Consider the following 21,497-nt stretch of genomic DNA (forward strand, 5'->3'; position numbering starts at 1 on the left):
AACTGCCACTTTTCTCGTTTGAAAGCCATGATGTCTCTCTCTCATGGGTGGGCCAAATTCTCTGGGCGGGCAAAGCAGAGAAAGGGGAGGTAACCTTGCTTGTTATGACCTCATAACAGGCATATTCCAAAACAGATCATCTGAGCTTTCATTTTCTCAAAGGCAGATCAGGATACCCAGGGCTCGGTTTACACCTATCGCCATTTCTAGCCACTGGGGGACCATAGGCAGGCTGGGGGAACTCATATTAATGTTAAAAAACCTCATAAAGTGAAATTTTCATGCCATGGGACCTTTAATGGATATAGGTCCAGATATATCTTGCTAACTTTTTCTAGAAAGTACAGTTTAACAGTCAATTGAAGCGTTCTTCTTCATGAATTATTCTGTTGTTATTGCGTTCAGCATCTTGTCTGTCCGCTGAGTACTCTTCCAGTGCATCCAGTGAGCAGCAGATGTTGGTCTAGATTACAGCTACGTTACATTGTTAGAGATGCTTTCCTCTATGCCTCGAGACACTTATTCAGTTATGTCACAAAAAAGATTACAAGTGGTTACCAGTCTGCATGAAAGCACTCGAAGCTGAGCAGGGAAAAAACAAAACACCCCTGAGGCCAAGAACTTTCATATTTTCTGTTTGTGTCTTCATTTAATGATTTGGAGAACCTAATTTGTGAACATGAGTCAGAGGAGAGATGCCCCTGTTTGATTTTCTATCCTCTGAATTGTCCTTTAATATCAGCTGGGATAGGAAGGTGGTTTTGATGAATGAAATTCCCCTCGGTTTTCAATATTTTAAAGATATTAAAACGGCCCTAGGTCATTGACACAGACCTTGCTTCTTTATTGGGTCACTTCTGGAGTCACAACTGGGATAAGAGAGTATGAATCATGAAGCTTTATATAATATGAGATATGTTTGGGCTGTCCTCTAGAACCTAAATCTGCAGCTATTTTTGGTCAACATACAGCCGTTTAACAAGCCCAGTTCAACTCGTCCACCACAGAAAAATGACCCATGAATATTAATTTAAAATAACACGTCAACAGAATCGATGAACTACTACACAACACGCCCAGACGTTATCTCAGTGCTCCTAAAGGATCATTCCTATACACACACACACACACACACACACACACACACACACACACACACACAAACACACACACACACACACACACACACAAATGTTGAAGAACATGATACAACCTGATCGACATTATGAAATAAATTATATTTAAATGGATTTGTCTAGATAATTAACAGATGTTGCATCTGTGGCATTATCTGATATAATGTATATTTCTTTCTATTTTATCTATATTTCTATAATATTTAGTCTTTCTTTGTTATAAGAAAAGAAATGTCAAAGATCACTACTTTTGTTTTGTGGCAGTTATGTTTTTGCCATTACAAGTATCGCGGCCGTCCACACGGCATATAAATATAACCATATACCATTTATATTAAATATGTATCTACATTTACAGGTGTGTCATTAACTCGTTACGTAGTAGTTAGTGAAACAAAATAAGTGATAATAAATCATATATTGATGATCTACACATACAATACAATAGCAGAATGATAAATGTAGGCAGCCAGAAAGCAAACTGGGTTCAGCTCAGCCAATACAGAAGTGACAGAGTGGCTGAGATGTGGTGTGGTTCAAGACACACCTGTACACCGTCATTATCTGGAAAATGTCATATATGCAGGGTGCTATAACCAGGTTTATTTACACTTTATGTAAAAAAGCACATTTTAAATCAACACTCTACTACTAATGTGCATGTAAGAGTCTTTGTGTACTAATACAATTCACTTCAGAAAGCTGTATCACCATTGTCAAGTTAATACTACATCAGGCACCTAAGTACATTATAAATCTTACAATGTATTTAAAAAAATATGCAACCCAAGACAGGTCGGACCATCACCAACCATGCAGACAGGTTGAAGCATGGAGGGTGAGGGTGACGTATTTGGTTAGTTATTTTTATTAAAGGTACAGTCACTGTACCAACCACACCCACATTATAAAGCCATTGGTACAAGACAATATAGTATATGCCCTTAACAAAACTCCCAACAGTGCAGTGCTTATTTTTCCAACTTCCTTATACTGTTGTCGGCCACCCATTGCTGCACTGCTTTAGAAGTTTATTAACTACAGGTATGATAATACATTTACTTTTCAGCTATCCTTAGTTAAACCAATAATGATTTAATGGAATACAACACTAGGAAAAAAATATCAACTTTAAATGATATCTGAATTCTGATATTCTGTTTTGTTGGAACTGTTTTAAATAGGTATAGATTCAAACATACTGTATGGTCATTTTTGGAGGCTGTAGTTTGTGGTCCTATTGGATTGCATTTGGGTTTTACTGAGAGCTCTTTGCTATATTTAGTCTACCCTCACGAGGCAGCACAACCAGAAAGACAGAATCAGTTCAGTGATTTTAATGGTAAAATGACAGGCCTAGAAATCAAGAAGACAAAAACAGAAGAAGACAAAATGGTTGAAGAAGGGGGAGATGGGCTGATAAAAATACTGTGGCTGTAATTGGGGAATGAGGAACAAGTAAGCAGGTAGGTGTTAAATTGGGCCGGGGTTGTCTGGGACTCAACCCCGGCACATAGCCCTACGCTCTTCTATGTCATCAGGGGACACTTGACTTAGCACATCTTTTACAATGTATATATTTAATTTTTTCGCTGTCTTAATAATTCAAACAATGACTGAAACACGTTTTCTTCGTAGCTGTAGAGAACACATTCCTAAATGAGATTATGTAAGAACCTGCGAACATCAGAACTTTTACAGGGTTTCCTTAAAAGCTACATAGCAGATCTGTGACCTCAGTCTAGGTCCTCCTTGACGCTGGTTGCCACCCGCCATAAAATAGAAAAAAGAAGAAAAGTGACTTCAGTGCATTTCAGTCAATCAGACAGCACATATGGCAGAGAGTGACAGGTGGATAGCAAGGTAGGGACATATAGGTTTGAAACTAGAGAGGGTCCGATACCGCCTAAAACGCTGGTATCGGTATCGGGAAGTACTGGAGTTTATGCACCGATCAGATACCACGTAAAAAAGCAATAAAGAAAATCTACGTTAAAGTAGTTTATTTATGTTCTTTTTCCGTTATAACCGACTGTCAAACTGGAGAATAAAAGAAAGTTCTGGGGCATTCATTGTTTGTGTTTGTTCATGTTTCACAAAGAGTTTAACCTGAGCCAGACAGACAACAGAGATAGAAATCATATCACATCCATACAGAGATAGTAGTATACAGTTGTTAAAACATAATAAAATATATGACCCACTGGTATCGGATCAGTACTCGGTATCGGCCGATACGCAAGTTCAGGTATCGGAATCGGTATCGGGAAGCAAAATATGGTATCGGACCATCTCTATTTGAAACTGATTTAATGATTTAATTTAATTTAATTTAAATTGTTATATTTTATTCACAATTTGTCAAATGGTATCAATCAGATTTTGTAGTCCCATGGAAACCCTGAAACCACAGTTACCCCCCACATACAGTAAAAAAAATCCCAATGTAACCCCCTGGAAGTAGGGGTCAGGTGGCCTGGGGGAAGTGAGACAGAGGGGCAAACTAGGCAAAATAAAAACAACTGAGGCAGCCGTCAGGACAATATGATAAAATAAACATTATAATTTTTATGAAAGTAGGATTTGTTTCAGGACATTGTTTGGCTGCATTAGTCTTGGTGAAATGTACCTAATTAACAGTGTATATATATATATATTATAGTATATCAATAATTTTGAAATGATAATGATGGGGGTTTCATTTCTAACCCTGATTATTGGAAGACAACAATAGACGTTAGCTGTGCAGTGCTCTTGCAACCATAAAATACATAATGAAATTCAATCTAAAGCATTTTTGTGAACCTGGCTGACGAAATACTAAGAAATACTTCACCATATGAGGCAATTCACTAAGACAAAATTACCTTGATGTTGAATAAACACTTCTCTGACAAAGGCTATTTATACAAATATATTTTATAGGTGTTGATGTTCCATTCTTTTGGGTAGTAAATCTTTCATGCAAAACCACACTGCTAAGACACTGTGGGACTAAACGTCTTTTTAGCACACTGACAGGGGTTGTAGGTCCATTTACTTCTAAATACACTAAGGTAGGGTATAAATTATTTTTGTGATGTTTTCACCTCTGTCTTCTCTCTCTCTTAGATAATGGAGCCAATGAATTCACCTGAAACAGCAGACATTCAGTCAGAGCCTGCTGTCCCACTGCCTCCTTCTATTAATGTTCCTCCCCCACTGAGAGATGGTGAGTGTTACCATGTCTTCATCAGCTACAGCAGCACTGACTACCAGTGGACCCACTCCGTCATCAACCAGCTGGAGTCCTGCGGCCTGCAGGTCTGCTACCATGAGCGGGACTTCACTCCCGGCCGCACCGTGTTGGAAAACATGTCGGACTGCATCCAGGAGAGCCAGAAGGTGCTGCTGGTCCTCAGCCCGGAGTTTGTGAGGAGCCGCTGGTGCCTCCTGGAGGCCAACATGTCTTTGTTCAGAGACTGCTTGGAGAGGAAACCCATCGTCCCAGTGCTGCTGGAGCCAGGAGTCTCTGTTCCTCTCCACCTCTGCCACCTCACCTACCTGGAGGCCAACGACCCCGACTTTGAGAGTAAGCTGCTAAAGGTGCTCTGCACCGCCAACCAGCAGCTTCAAGGGTCCACTGTGGTGCCTTTCCAGCCTCCCTCTATCTACAACGGGAAGGTCCTGCAGCCTTTGATTGCCGTCAACGAGGAGGGACTCAATAAATGGGATTGTGGTCAGTTCAGTGACATGGAGGTGCCGGACCAACTGCGCCTGATCATTGAGGACCATGACAAGTACAGAAAGGCCGTGAGGATGATCAATAGTGTCTCTCAAAATAAAATGCACTCACTTTCGTTTACAATACTGACAGGTGTTTGTTTTACAGTATTGCTTTTACTTATGGTGGCTTTAATCATAATGGCGATTGTCTTCACAATGGATTCATTTAAGAACAGAAATCTTTGGGGGCTCTTTATTTCTTGTCCCTGCTGTGTGCTATTGGGGTTGCTTATTGAGACTGCTCTCTGGGAAAAGGATCAATTGAAGTACACAGTGATGGAAATGCAGAAAGCTATAGGCCAGGCAAACATAATCCTCTGTGAGGACAAGGTGTTAATGGGCTGTCGGTCCAATTCAAAAATCTATCTGGTTTATGTTTCTCTGGACGGTTGCAGACGTGAGTTTGCAGAAACATTTTCTGAGCAGGCTTGTGCTGAGGATATGTTTCACAGAGCTCTGACCTTCTTCTCATCAGGTTACGCCTGCTGCCTTGCTAAAAGACACTTTCCCTTTCCCCAGCCCGGCTCCACTGGTCACCTGGAGGGAGGGGTGTGTTTCTGTCAGTATGTATCTCAGCAGCTGAGTACAGAGCAATGGGAATAGCAGTGTGGACAAGTTTGTCTGTAGGTAGGCCTACTTTTTGATGAAAACTCGCCTCATCAGCATGTCTGGACTCATACGAGCCTCGAGAGTCATTAAAGGCACAGTAACTTCATTCATGTTAGAAGCCCCTCAGACATCAGAACGGACACTGTCCCTTTAATGGACCTGAAAGCAGAACAATTTTTTTTTTTTTTTTTTTTTTTTTTCGGCTTCCGAGTTTACTTTCGGTTCTTGATCATCAACACAGTGTGACCAGTCTTCATTTTATTTGCTTGAATTTACTTTATCATGAACAGGTATGAATGTACATAGCTGTGTAGCATGTTGTCCTTAGTGTGATTATAGTTTTCATGTTTAAAAAGAGAAGTACGATTCTGTTGTTGGTTTTTTAGAAAATGTAACGAAAGTATGGAAGCTTAGCTTACATGTCCTGGAACTATTTCTTTTTCATAGATTTACTTCACCATAAACATTTTAGTCTGTAATGTACACTTTATGTTTGTTTGCTTTTACATTATCTTTATTAGGCTTCTCTCAGTAACAATGCAAGCTAGATTATTTGCTTACTTCTTAACACATAAATGCTGCTTCCTGTATATTTGGAGCAGCACTGAGTTGTTTGAATACTGATTATTCTGCATTAAGTGATGTTTACACTTTTTAAATTTGGGATATTGTTATAGGCTACCTGAAAACAACCATAAGTCTTTGCAGTCTTAGTACGATTTACAGTGTGACATTTGTAAACATTTAGTACCAGAATTCATGTTTTCCACAAACCTAAACTCGTTTAAAATCCATTGTTCTGAATTTCATGCATGAGTAGGCTACCTGGATGACTTTAAGAAGCGTATATCTCTTTTGAAATTGGCTTTATTTTTAATGTGAAAATAGGAACTGAATAGAATGTAAATTCAGAAAAAAACGACAAATTACTTATTGTTTTCACTGTGGATTTACATTAAAAAAAACTGGACTTTACATTAGACTGAGTCTAAAGTCATATATATATAATATATATATATATATATATATATATATATATATATATATATATATATATATATATATATATATATATAAAAGGTGTTTAATCTGATGATACTTTTCAGTTGAGAATGTTGTGCTCTTCTAAGAAAGTCACTTTGGGGTATTTCAAACCCATAAAATCTTATTTTCAAAGAAACATGCTGATTCCATTAGATTAGCAGTGTTGATTTAAAATGACATACTGTGAATGATTTTTCCCCCTTCTGAATTAAAGGAAGGCAATTTGAGTATATCTAAAAAACTTTGTGGCATAAACATTTTGCTTATATCACACTTCAAAACACAGAGCTCCAAAAAAACAATACATTCACTAAAAGCAACTATAATGACTTTAATTTAATTACACACGTTTTTAATTATTTTCCATTTTTTTATTTAAAGAAAAATTTATCATATACAAACTTGTATTGACTTTTAAGAGTTATGCTGGGCAGGTGCCCGGATAGCTCGGTTGGTAGAGCTGTTGCCCATATATAGAGGTTTACCCCTCAAAGCAGCGGGCCTGGGTTCGACTCTGACCTGCAGCCCCTTGCTGCATGTCGTTCCCCTTCTTGCTCCCCTTTTATTTCTTCAGCTGTCCTGTCAATAAAGGCCTAAAAATGCCCCAAAAAATAATCTTTAAAAAAAAAAAACAGTTATGCTGGGCAGCAGCATATCACTGAGCAGTAGCATGCCCTTTCAATGTGTTTCTAATAGGAACTACTGTATAATAACATAAAAAGGCTACATGAAATCTTTGAAAAATATGCCTATATAAATAATCTAAATATTGTCTTCTCAATTTAGCTTTTTTCATAGATAATGGAGCCAATGAATTCACCTGAAACAGCAGACATTCAGTCAGAGCCTGCTGTCCCACTGCCTCCTTCTATTAATGTTCCTCCCCCACTGAGAGATGGTGAGTGTTACCATGTCTTCATCAGCTACAGCAGCACTGACTACCAGTGGACCCACTCCGTCATCAACCAGCTGGAGTCCTGCGGCCTGCAGGTCTGCTACCATGAGCGGGACTTCACTCCCGGCCGCACCGTGTTGGAAAACATGTCGGACTGCATCCAGGAGAGCCAGAAGGTGCTGCTGGTCCTCAGCCCGGAGTTTGTGAGGAGCCGCTGGTGCCTCCTGGAGGCCAACATGTCTTTGTTCAGAGACTGCTTGGAGAGGAAACCCATCGTCCCAGTGCTGCTGGAGCCAGGAGTCTCTGTTCCTCTCCACCTCTGCCACCTCACCTACCTGGAGGCCAACGACCCCGACTTTGAGAGTAAGCTGCTAAAGGTGCTCTGCACCGCCAACCAGCAGCTTCAAGGGTCCACTGTGGTGCCTTTCCAGCCTCCCTCTATCTACAACGGGAAGGTCCTGCAGCCTTTGATTGCCGTCAACGAGGAGGGACTCAATAAATGGGATTGTGGTCAGTTCAGTGACATGGAGGTGCCGGACCAACTGCGCCTGATAATTGAGGACCATGACAAGTACAGAAAAGCCGTGAGGATGATCAATAGTGTCTATCAAAATAAAGTGTGGTTGCGGCAACTTTGGCTTAGAGTACTGATCTACATTACAGGTTTAATATTTTTTTTAATCTTGGTAGCATGTTGTGTATTTTCAACAGCATGTTTTTATTTCAACAGTGTGATCAAAAAGTACCCTATCCTAGTATGGGTCCTCACTATTCCTAGTTTCTTCTGTGTTCCATTGGGGTTGCTTATTCAGATGGGTCTCTGGAAAAAGGATGATGAGAAATACACAGTGAGGGAAATGCAGAAAGCTATAGGCCAGGCAAACATAATCCTCTGTGAGGACAAGGTGTTAATGGGCTGTCGGTCCAATTCAAAAATCTATCTGGTTTATGTTTCTCTGGACGGTTGCAAACATGAGTTTGCAGAAACATTTTCTGAGCAGGCTTGTGCTGAGGATAGGTTTCAAAGAGCTCTGACCTTCTTCTCATCAGGTTACGCCTGCTGCCTTGCTAAAAGACACTTTCCCTTTCCCCAGCCCGGCTCCACTGGTCACCTGGAGGGAGGGGTGTGTTTCTGTCAGTACGTCTCTCAGCAGCTGAGTACAGAGCAATGGGAATAACATAACATTATGGGTCTGCAATGAGTTACTCGGTGCAACTGGTGATTCAACACAAACCATTTTTCTTTGGATTTCTTTTTCAATGACCCCAAGTTTATGTTTTGTTGTACCTTTGATGTACACTTTTGATGTATTGTGAGTATGAATGTTATGGAATAATAGACCCTACGAAGAGTAGCTTCTGTTTGAGACAGGCAGAAGATAATAGGGATCTTAGTATACAAACAATCAATATTATATAAAGATTACCAAGCAAACAATTCCCCGTTCATGGCATATCATTTCCCATACGTTTCTCTACATCAAGTAGAGATGCAAAACAGACGGGGAGAGATTAATTTGCAGTTTCCTATTTTATATAATTATCCATGACTCCTAAAGATAGCATGTGTTATGGATTTCTGTTGCTCATCATTGATCAATAATCAAGTCACTATATGGCTTCATGTGATTAGTTAATACTTAATAGATTATCAAATAATGGATGTTAATTCACAAGTAGGTCATACATGAATTAGCATGCCATTAAATTAGCTGGATCCAAGGAAATGTTCATTTGATCAGCCTCTCTGAAAGCAGAACAGTACCTGTTCCCATTGAAATATGGAGCAATAAAATCAAACTGTACGCCAAACATCTGCATGACCCAATAGCAATACATCTATATGTCAAGCTAGGCAGTAGAACCAGTTGAACACACATAAATGTTTCTTTATTTTATCACATTTGTTTGTTGCTGTTGAAAGAATTGAAGTGTAGGAAGGAAGAGAACCAAGAAAACCGAAACCATCTAGCAGGTGCAAATAGACAGATTAAGGGAGAATGGACAGACCTGTTTAAGATGAACAGATGCACCCATTGTATGTACAGTATGTACAATGAGCGAAAATAAAACACATGAAGTGTTCATCATTACTTAATCATTACTCCACACATGAGATACTGACTTCTATCCCCTCAAGTAAAGTCAAGCCGTGATACTCATTTGCAAATTATTACTTAATGTTAAACAAATACTGCATGATGACTCAGATTAAATCAACATGCATTAAGCTCTGTATCCTTCCGTATTGCACTCATTTGGCACACAGAGACTTAACAAACATTTAAACTAGAAAGCCAATGTATTTGCCTATTTAGACATGTAACAGTAACCATTTAGAGATTTGTGAAAGATTGATTTTTATATGCCAACTGATTATTTTTTTAAAGTTTAATAACATAATTTACACAGTTGCCTCTGGGTTCACTTTCAGCAAACAAGAATGCTTATGCATGCAGTACTGAGTCCTCATTAAATCATATAATACATTTGTTTACACTGTGGCACACATATCTAGCTACTTATATAATGCTTTAATATACTGTAAGTCAGGTCTGGGGCTTATGTAAGCCTGAGGTATAAGATTTTCTTATCTGTTGCTCTGTTGACAACATTTTGTTGACCTTTCCCACTGATGCCACCTTATCAGAAACAAAGACCTGCTTGAAATGTGAGCGCCACCATTTACCAAGGCAGAAGGATCAATATTTGCTGTCCTTTACAACATTCAGTGATGGGATTTAGGATATGAAACACTGTTGCCTGAGGGGTCTGTAGCAACAGATCCTAACAAACGGTAAAACACACTGTTGGGAATATTAAGCAGAACAAGATTGCATGTCGGTGGGTTGATGCCTGGGTCACACTGAACACATTAAATTCTCACTGTGCTTAATAAGAGTTGGAAATGTCCTCTCACTGCTGCAGTTCAATTAAAACCGAATTAGGATGGATAAAGTGTACATGTCTCAGGTAAGAAAAAAAAGCTGCCATATAATCATGTTGCGTGCACGCACATTGAACGTGTTGTAAGGTGGGATGATTGCTCACAGAAGCGGCTGTTGTGGTTTTGGGGTTGTCTTAGTTTGGTAGTCTGTTTTCTGTGTTGTATTTTGCTCAGTTTCCTGTTTTATTTTGAAGTCTCTGGTTTTCTGTCTTGTCTTGTCCGATTTACTTCCTGTCTTGTTTTTCCCTCCTTTTTTGATTGCTCTGCCCCGCCTAATGTGTTTCACCTGTTTCCCAGCCCTTGTGTCACCTGTCTTGTGTTTTCTCATTAGTCTGTGTATTTAGTCTTTGTGTTTCCCCTGGTCCTTGGTCGTATCATTTTGTGTGTTTTGTGTCACCCAGTGTCAGTCCTCGTCTATGCTCCCGGTTATTCCTGTTTTCTTGGATTCCCTTGGTTTTGTTTATACCTTTTGTCTTCGTTTTTGGAATCAGTTTTTACCTGCTGCAGCTAACAGGATTCCCTTGGTTTGTTTGTGTTTCCTTAATAAATCCTCCACTTCAAACGTTCTCCTGCCTGCTCTTTGCATTTTTGGTCCGCCATTCCCTACTCCTCCCTGCTACAACCCAACAGCGGCAGTCATAACAAGAACAATCGGTCTAAACCTCAGCAATGACTTTCATCCTGAATTAGCTCAATCATCGCCACTCCTATCACATCTATTAAAGCTTCTTTTTTTTCACGTGACAGTGTGCATATGTGTCCACATGCATGCACAGGTGTGCTTATTCTCACATGAAGTTGTTTCCTGATCCACAACAGCTATTACTGTATGTAAATCTCTGCAACAAAAAGGCTTCTGTTCTGAAGTGCAATGAGCCCCGGGTCCTGAAAATGGTATAGTTTTCTAAATTAGCTCTGAAAACAGCCTTGTAAAAGCTAATGTTACACTATGGCATGTTTTGAATTTCAATTGAGTTAATTAAAACATTCCACTGCCTCTGCTGTAGTATGGAGAGATGAAAGAAAAACAGCAGATGGAAAATGACTCGTTGAACTAATGAAATGATTGACACAAGCAAATTACTTGGTTTGTTATTATTTTGTTGATTTCCGTTTAGTATCAAGTATTCACTTGATGTGGAGTGGAAAGGTGGCTAGTAAAAGTTTGCATTTCCCTCCTTCATAGAGCATAGTGGCAGTGGTTAGCTTTAGGTCTAAAAGCAATACAAAGATATGCACCCCATTGTGGATGAATCTCTGGCATGCCCTTTACCAACGCAATTATAAAAAAATAGAAAAGAAATCAAAAGGAACTGGACTTTAGGAGTTTTAGAAATGATGAAGCTTCTCAGATTAGTGGGGGATAAGTGTAGAAATGAGGGAGGAAGTCATTGCTCCCTGCCAAAAAAATAGTCTTCTTGTCTAACTTGTCATTTCAACACTTTGGTTTTTGTACGGGGTGAACAAACAAGCTATGATTGGTGAGCTTTAGAGGGGCCGAGAGGGGGGCGGAGGGGGGAGGGGTGCATTTCTGTTTAGCTCAGATCTTGTGCGATATTTATAATTACTGTATTGTGTTAGCTGTTTTATGTCTGAAACTCATGCTTGTTGCCTTTTTTTTTTTTTGCCAAGGACAAACGTGAAAAGAAGATTTCTAGGTGGAAATATCTATGGTCTAAAAGCCTGTGACATGATTTAAAGGAACACGCCGACTTATTGGGAATTTAGCTTATTCACCGTAACCCCCAGAGTAAGACAAGTCGATACATACCCTTCTCATCTCCGTGCGTGCCTATTTCTGCATCCTCACCATGTTGCATGGGTCTAGAATGTCAAGACAAATATGATTAGTTGCTTCTTGAGGAAGCATTGTCCCGTCAGCTCAGACAAGAATAGGAGGCAATCCATTTGTTTGTTTGTTTGTTGTGTTGAGCTGCCTGTGTCGGTATGATAGGCAAAGGTGAAGATTAGTGCCAACAGGGATTGTTTTTGAATTTCATGAATTTGAATTTGGCATGCTCATATTGAACCACTGAATAAATTATAATAATGCACTAGTTGAATATATTAGCTTGCCATTGTAAGCTGTAAGGAACATTGTCCATGCTGAATCAATGACCATAATATTGCCTGGGTGTAAAAAGGCCACTGAGGGTAGTGTATTGACCATTTGTGTGCATCCATGTGTAAAGGTTCTTAGTTCAGTGTGTGTGCTTTGTACGCTTAAATCTTCATTATCAAGGACCTATATAATATGCACTGTGACATCTGGGTCAATAATCTCAGGTTTAAACCAACACCATATATCAAGCTTCGGATACTGAGCAGAGGTTTAACAAGATACCAGCCAACTGGGCAAACCAAACCAAACCAAACCCTCCTATAAAAAATAAATCTCTTCTCAGCAGACAACCTTGTGACATAGCCTGCAGGATCCTGAAAGAAAACCACAATGGCAAAAGAAAGAGAAGGACGGCAGACCATTCAGTTAACATTGGGGAGCTGCAGGCCTGTGCAGTGACAGATATATTCCACGCTCCCAGTGACCTAACGCAGCCGTTCATTCTGCAATGCTCAGATAGTGGTGACTTTTATCAAAAAGAAAGGGAACCTTTTAGCACTTGCAAGCATTCAACATTGTGTGTGCCAGACACGTAAACTAGAATAGGAACATTAATTCTGGCCAGCTCAGTTGGCGTATAAAGCAAATACAGACTCTGCATGTTTGATGTGCAAAGTATTTGGATATATAATGCATAAGAAGGACAAAACTGGACTGGTTGTACATAAACTGGAGTTTAGAGGATGGTAGGCCACTCTAAAAGAGATTATGTGTAGATTAAAAAAACATCATATGATAACATCACTTCGCTGGCTTCTTTCTTAAATTGATGTGATTCAAATCTATTTAATTTAACATTATTCTACATAAAAAAACAAGGGTAACTTAAAGGTCTCCATAGATTTCTCCTACTGTCTGATCGTGTCTCTAGCAGATTCCTTAATTCACTGTTTAGATTAAATTTTATAGAGATGAAGATGCCCACCCTTTTCGACTCTTAAACGGCTCACAGACAATTGTTATGTAAGTTGTATATCGGTCGCAATAAGATAGCAAAAAATCGTAACAATTCAGTCTGTACCTGTACCGTAGATTTATCAGCACCTAATAGAAGCAGTCCAGAATAAGTCAAGTTAATCTTGCAGAATCTCAGGTTTCATGTTAAGTTGTTATTTCAGAGGATATGGGTCTGTTTAATGTGCCCTTAGAAAAGGGTTTTACGAGAGCTTACTGTATTTGGAAATGTCTGCCACTGAAAAACAGCAGCCACATGGACAGATCAAGTCCTTGCACAGTCCCACAGAACAGACTACCACTTGGCATGACATGCATGTCATCGGCTTTTCATTATAATTTTTCGGGAACCTACAGGGATGCAAGAGGCTAAATGGTCACCATGCTAAATGGTCTTCATGGTATACAAGTAACATTCTACAGGAATCGTTTTGGCAAGGATTAGAGTCCAACTCATTGTGGTTAGACAGAGTGAAAGAGAGATTTTCAAACTCCCCTGGCACTCATTGAAATGCCTATCCTAGCAAGCAGAGCTGCTGCAGAAATAAATGGGAGAGACACTACAGGAAGAAAGGAACATATTGCTCTTTGTGATAGCTGAGCCCTGTAGCGTGAGACAAAGCAATAATGGTAAAGCTGCTGTGCTGAGGTAATGTCGTGCCTGCTTGAGACGGATCAGAGGACTTTTGTGTGGTTACCAGGAAAATCACCAATCTTCATCTTGACAGTTAAAATGTGCCTCACGGTGTCAAAATTCTATCTACTCTTCAACTGTTCAACACTGTGCCATTGAAAAACACTTGGGTGGAATGGCCACTTTATGTGGGAGAATCTAGAAAACTGATGTAGAAACAGGAACAATGTTGCTTCTTGCTTATCAGCTGACTCTGGCAACTCTGCAAGTACACAAGGAGGATGTGAAAGTTTAAAAATAAACGTTGTGTGTTTTTTACTCACCGATCAGATTTAATTAACACTTTTTGGATCATTTCAAACTATTGCCTCAGAGAGGTATCAACTTGTTATTTACAAAATAATCTTTTATATAATGCCAACATATTTAACTTTAGTTTGCTTTAGCTGCCTTCAATTGTTTTAATTTACTTTAAATAATGAAACTAAAGATGTAAAGTATAAAAGAAAAGGTGTCTGTAAATGTGTCAGTTTAATCCCAAAAAACGAAATTTTGCACAGACATCCATGTCTTAACTTGCACAGCAGGATTCTCGTGATATCACAAGATCCCACGAGAATTGCGGGTTATCAAACAAAAACATCCATCTTGTCAGGGCGACCTCTAGCTCACCCAATCGAGTGTGCGCCCCATGTGGCCTAAGTCCTTGGCAGCTGGTTCGAATGCGACCCGTTTAAATCTGACCCGCTTCCTCTTCTTGCATGTCGTCCCCCCTCTCTTTCCCCTTTCCTGTCTTAAAGCTGTCCTGTCAATTAAAGGCCATAAAAAAGCTCCAAAAAAATCTTAAAAAAAAACAACCACCTTGTCAGACTTCGGACACCCTCGGGATGAATTGTTGATCCTGAACTTTTTATCTACCTCCATCATCAGGTCAAAACTGTCATTTATCCAATTGTTTGGTTTTTGTCCAAATAATCATGGCACCTTAGTAAAGCCTCGCAGAGCTCCTTGGGTGACTGTAGACTTGCTATCCTATAGCTAGTCTGGCTCAACAGATGTACTTTGCTGGAATAAAGCCTGACATGTCCCTCCCCTTCCGCTATCTCCCCTATCTATTTTGCAAGGGAACCATTGCTGCATCTCGGGCGTGAATTTGCATGTCCTAGAATGGCGAAAACATCTCCCACCCTGCTCTCCTTGCTCTGCCTCTGATTGGCTAACCTTGGTATTCTTACCCTAACCCTAACCAATCTCAATCCTCATGCCTGTTGTGATTGGTTTAAAGAAATACAAACAAGCAAGAGCGTTTTTCCCCTATCCCAGAATAGATAAGTGGTATAGCCAGACTACTAGCAATGCGAGACTACCCCATAGCTAATTCTTTTTAAAGAAGATGAGTTTTTTTTTCCTCTTGAGGACAATGTGGGGTGTGGATACTGAGCAGTTTTACTCTGTGAACCGGATCTTTTCGTCATCCTCTGACAAAAACAGGGGCCCAGCGGCTGCTCTTCCATTTACTGTGACCAGCCTGGGTCCAGTCAACCTCTCACCAGCATGTTTACAATTTCACACAAATCACTGTTCTGCTTTGCTCTCTGTATTGGAAAGCATGTCTGTGCACTAATCAGTAGTTTGATACATACATTAGTCTTGTGTTAACAGGCAGAAGAAAAGTGATGCTGTGCTACCATGATTGGTCAGGAATAGTATAGGCTGAAGATTGTCCAGGACACAATTCAATCACTGAATGATGCAGAAAGGTCACTTAAAACTTTAAATTCTAAATTGAATGTGGTTACCGCTGAGCCAGTGAATTAAAACAACTCATCACCAAGCTCTAACAGAGTCATAGACTGTAGAAAAACATAAACACAGTGTCTGTGTCAACACCATCTGTTTTCATTAAGTGAGATGTTTGCCACCGACTTTTCCAATTAAAGTAGTTAACCCAAAATAAATCAAAGAAAAATAAATCCAAATCTGGGCATAAAAAGAGGCACCTTGATGGGATTGAGGTGACACGAGAAAGACAGGAATCTCGATGGCTAATAGGATGACACATCTGATTACTTTGTGCATTACTAACTAAAGGAATAGTTTAACATTTTGGGAAATACAAGTTTGTTTACTTGCAGAGAGTTGGATAAAAAGATTGATACCACTCTCATATCTATACAGTACAAGGCTGCAGCCAATTAGCTATTCCTTTAATTTCTTCATAATAAAACAACCAAATCGCACAATAGGAGAATAGAAAATGAGCTCCATACTGAGACAAGACAAGACAAGTTGAGGGATTTCCATTTTCTGATTTCCTGTTTTATAAGGCCAAGTATCTAGAAATCATGAGGAACTGCTTTAATGCTGCCTTTAACATTTGGGTGTGGTTGCACTTGCAATTTTTTATGACATCTAGTTTTTTTTTTCCTTTTGCATTTGAATGCACTTCTTGTCAACGCTTTGGACAAACGTGTCTACCTATTAAATTGTAATGTAAAGACTTACATTGACTGTTCTTTTACCCTGACACATTGTAGTAAGACTGATGGTTGTCAGTGAAGACATTAAAACGATTGAAAAGAACTAAGCCTTTCTACAGTATGTGACCTTTTCAGCCTGGTATCCTAGGAATTATGTCCTGAATCTGCACCTCACAAATCATGTTGACTGCCAGTGTTCTGGGAGGCAGCACGTCCTTTAAGTCATGAGGCGGGGAGTAAAGGTGCGGAGGTTGAAGTGGTGGATGGGTGTGTAGTAGTCCATTTAACTTTCGTGCCATGCAGGAGACTGGAGTCCTCCGACTGTCACAGATCCACAGTTGCCTTTTTATTAACTGTAAACACAATCTTTAACTAAGTGTTTTACTTGCCTAAATACACAAAACTATAATTTATTTGCTTTAACCATTGTATAATAGAAGGTGTAAATATGGGTTAATAGGTGTGGCAGCAATCGCTTCAGGGTGTCGGGTCAGGACACTATTCCAATGTTCAGGTGAGAGTGTGGGGAGAAAGGAGATGCAGAGTCCAGGGTTGCAGTTTAGATGGTTTATATAAACAAATAGGCTTGTGTTTCTGTGCGTGTGTGGTTCTGTAACAACAAAGCACAGCAATACAGACTGTTTAGAAAGAATAGTTACAGACCAATAGCAAAGGCAAACCTAAGCTAAAACATAGCCAGCTACAAATAGCATGCACAGAGAAATGTTAATAGCTAACAATAGTAACTGGACTGCAATGAGCTATCAATTAAAGATTAGCAAGCACAAGGCATTCATGTAACCTATATAAATGACAGTCATAAGAATTATAACAAGCATTTACACTAAATAAACAACCGAAATATTCAGTGCACAGCCCTGACCTTAACCACAGCATATTTTCTATGCACAGATATTGCAAAAAGGGAGAATTTATAAAACATTTGCATGGGACATTTAAAAACATAAAAAATAATCTGAGGCTTTGTAGACTGTAGTCCAATATTGACATTCTTGTTTGTTGGTAACGTTGGACGTCTTCTATGTGATGACCTCTCTGACCAACGTGGAACAATCCTGTCTTTAGAAATTCTGGGGTACAACAGTCCAGTAAACATTTCTGAAAGTCTACAACTCCAAGTAGGACTCCAGCTTTTGAAAACTTCCTTCACTGTATCCAAACCTGGATTGGTTCCAAATGAACTAAACCTCATGTATACAGTATATAAACACTCACATATGTACTGTCAGAATAAACACTCAAGACATTCTGCTTGTACGCAAAACCAGTCTAATATTTACTTCAGCTAGCATGGACTGCATGCAGTAGACAAGTCAAGCACACACAATAAGAGCAAGAAGAGAAAAGGAGGACTGTAGTTAGGTAAAAGGCCAAGCTGAAGTGCTCTTGTGAGCCATTATCAGCAATATGGCTTCAAACTCAGACACGTCTATTTCTGTCTGCCCTTCAACTCTTGAAACAGGGAAGGAGAAGTCACCAACACATTTTGATTCTGTGTGTAAGGTAAAAATAAAATAAGCAGGAATTTACAGTATGTATAGTAAAGAGGTTTATGTATTTGTTTAATTTCCTTTTAACAGATTCAGTGTCACCCACTAAATGTACACAAATAACTTCTGTTTCATGGTGACAGGTCACATTTAGCTTTGTTATATTTTGTGTAGTTTTTCTAACCATTTTTTAATGTTACGTTTTACGTGCTCATTCAAAATCCCCAGATTTATTTTAGCTTCTGGCTTTTGAAATTTGTCAAAGTCCCAGTTACTGAGAAACATCAAATTTGATATACAGTAAAGGAAAATAATCCTCATCCATGAGGGGTTTACTATATAGTTTTGTCCTGACCTTTGTCCATATATTCATGGTTCTCCTCCAAGCTGCTGCAGTCTTAAGGCAGGATGCTACTGTTTGTCTACAGAGAGAGACGGGACTCTACTCTGTTTAACCACCAGCTTCAAATTTAGACTGAAACTGAAATTCACTTAATTCCAGCATCTGTTATTCTTCCAAAATAAAAAAGATAGAATAATAAGAACTGGTATTCTGATTTAATTTAAATTTTCCAATTTTTTTCAATTTTATTTCCTGCAGCTGTTGACCGAAAAGTGAAATGGAGCTCAGCGCAAATTCTTTCAGGAAGACTTCTAAATAACTTCAACCACCTCTATCACTTTCTAAAACTATTCAGCTGTTAGGAGGCGTTCACTTTTCAGTAAACCAACCAAAATTGGCCACAAAATTCATGATCCAATCACAGCATGACTTCCTGCTTTAAATGTCTTCTCTCCTTGCTATCAGCTGTCTTTTCAGGCAAACGCGCAATCCTCCTCCTCCCCTTCCACCTCTGGTCATCGTCAACCACAGCAACCTGAGTCCCTTTCCGGCAGACAGTTCCTTCGTTCGGTCTCCAGGTTCCTTCTCCACCATCACCAGTGTCTAGGCTCCATTGGGGGGAATAGGTCTGGCTTCTCTACCCCTTTAAAATATTTTTTAATGATGGAGTCTAATCTCCAAAGACTCTGTACAATTTATATTATGCTTATGTACAATAAATCTTTGCATATCTGCAACAGAAGTCTCTCCTGATTGAACTGAAACTATCGCTGGTGTCTGCATTGGTGGCAGCATACACGATGCACACACCGAATGTATGGACCCATCTGTTTCCCTTAAAATAGGGATTGTTTAGCGTAATGTTTAGTGGTGCTCCATCCAAAACATACACCCGTCTAGGTTTGAAAATGTGGCTGATTTTATATATCTTTTATTAATGAATTAATCATTTTCTTCAAAAGATTGGCCAACAATGTATGCTTATCCACAGCAGTAACCCCACAAACATGTCCGTAAGTCTCAGAAAAGCAAACAAATAAGAGGGTAGAGAGGGAGATAGAAAGGGAGGACTAGAACCTTGAAAAAAAAAGGCCGTTTGTGATATAGACATTTTTTGGCAACAGTCCAATTGCCTTCTTGCCAAATGAACATACGGGATCAATGTGAAGCCTGTGGCTGCTTCCCCAGAGGGTTGATGTTATTAGGTCACAGTGTGTGATTTCAAAGAAACAGCAGTGAGAACATTGCTATCAACTCTCCTGATAAATGATGAGTTTTGTCGAGCGTCAGTTTCCCATAAGCTGTTATTGCAGGACACACATGCACACACAGAAATATAAACCTTTCAGAGAAATGGCTGTATGATATATATTTGATATACTGTATGTGTAAAGTGAACACATAGTTTGGTATAATATTTCATTGTAAAATTTCATCTCTGTCTCCAAAGTTGCCTTGACAATATTTTCAAAGTGGTATTTAGATAGGATATACTGTACACACTTGACTGTTGCAGTCGTATTTCTTCTTTTTCTTTGAGACTAAGTTTAGATTTGTGATTTGTAGTTCATATCCCAGATATCTTACAGGGCATCAAGTCAGTTTTCATGCCTGCTAATGTATATGTTAGCAGGAGCGGGAGCACTTTAGTTAGTGTTTTTAGTGTTTTCCTCCTACAGTAACTCTCCTGTGGTTTCAGACACTGCCGCTCCCACCTGCCCTGCGGCAGTCTACATCCACGACCTTCCACTTCTAGGATTGCCCCGTTGCTGCCAAAATTCTGCCATATGTCCTTTTTTTTTATTGGATTTCCGTTACCTAACGCTTCCTTATTCTTGGAATTCTAAACTCCGGTGGATTTGAGGACTATGGTTAGAGTCTGAAACCGACGCACAAGGCACCCTTTAGCAACTGCTCGTCCATGGCGCAGTGAGATGACGTGGTATAAAGAGTGACAAAGTCCACTTGGGGAAGAAGTCAGAGTGGATGGGTGGGTCAAACAACACTGACTTTCACCCAAATCGTTGTTTGCATTCCATGTAAAACCAAAGTCTACCTAACTAACATCACGTAGCCTATGTAAGTTACGTTACAAACGTACTTATTTTAACCCTAAACCACAATCTTTTCCTAGCCCTAACCAAGTAGTTTTGTTGCCTAAACCTAACCATACCCTGCGTGTTAAAGTAGTTGGTAGTGTGAATATGTTGCAACCAATCCTTGGCATATCAACTCTATACGTCTAAATGACTGTTGCCCCTGCTTCTTCACCATGTTAACCATCTCCAACAAATACAAACTTAGCAGCATCACACACACTGCCTACAAAATCATCTGCCAGCCTACTCCCAATCTCTCAGATATTAACCTCAGAGCCGTCACACGCCTAGCACTTACAATAGCAAATAACACTGATGACTCCCTCAATCCACACTTCACATTTCTTCCATCTTGCCGGAGATACAGAACTCTCAAATGGCGAAGAGCTCCTTTCAGCAAGAGTTTTGTCCCCTCTGCAACAGCAGCCCTGAACAATCTGCCTCGCTCACACTGTTGTGAGCTGCGGTGATAAATGCATTTATTGAGATTTTGCGTACTGACTTTATTTGTATGTTGCTATGTGTATATCTGTATGTTGCTATGTGTTGCTATGTGTACTGACTGTGGAAACAAATATCCATCTAGGACAATTAATCTAAATCAAATACAAAGTTTACTGGAGGGATGAACAAAAAATAATCCCTTATTTGGTGTTTTAATGGTGGTGGTGGTGTGGAGTGCCTCGTCTAACATGTTACTCACACTGACTCCTGTCGTGTTCGTTTGTTAAGAAAAGTATAATGACATCTCTTCAACTTCTCTCATTCAATTCATATTTATTCTAAAGCAATAAGGAAAAATAGCGTACAGATTTCACAGCTGTGGACAGGTTCTGCTTCACTCTCAGACTCCACAGAAAGTGTGTAGATCCTGTAGTTTATATACTATTCTACTTGCCCGTATTTTTCTCCCATTGGTTGGCTGGGGCCAGGTCCTTTTGGCCCTCTGGTGGCGCTC

General features: G+C 39.6%; 2 protein-coding genes across 3 annotated transcripts; both read left to right on the forward strand.

Annotated features, from left to right (window-relative positions):
• Positions 1–4,250: 4,250 nt before the first annotated feature.
• On the forward strand, positions 4,251–5,504 carry LOC114559701 (uncharacterized). The gene is made up of 2 exons (XM_028584516.1): positions 4,251–4,928; positions 5,421–5,504. The coding sequence occupies exons 1-2, from the start codon at positions 4,251–4,253 to the stop codon at positions 5,502–5,504; spliced, it is 762 nt and encodes a 253-aa protein (XP_028440317.1).
• Positions 5,330–9,808, forward strand: LOC114560462 (uncharacterized). Of its 2 annotated transcripts, XM_028585849.1 has the most exons (3): positions 5,330–5,800; positions 7,341–8,112; positions 8,544–9,808. In XM_028585849.1, the coding sequence occupies exons 2-3, from the start codon at positions 7,356–7,358 to the stop codon at positions 8,630–8,632; spliced, it is 846 nt and encodes a 281-aa protein (XP_028441650.1). In that variant the 5' UTR covers positions 5,330–5,800; positions 7,341–7,355; the 3' UTR covers positions 8,633–9,808. The 2 variants fall into 2 exon arrangements, with proteins under 2 accessions (XP_028441650.1, XP_028441649.1); XM_028585848.1 differs by having other exon boundaries at positions 7,341–8,627.
• Positions 9,809–21,497: the final 11,689 nt, after the last annotated feature.

Source organism: Perca flavescens, chromosome 8 (assembly GCF_004354835.1).
Source record: "Perca flavescens isolate YP-PL-M2 chromosome 8, PFLA_1.0, whole genome shotgun sequence".
Classification (NCBI taxonomy): domain Eukaryota; kingdom Metazoa; phylum Chordata; class Actinopteri; order Perciformes; family Percidae; genus Perca; species Perca flavescens.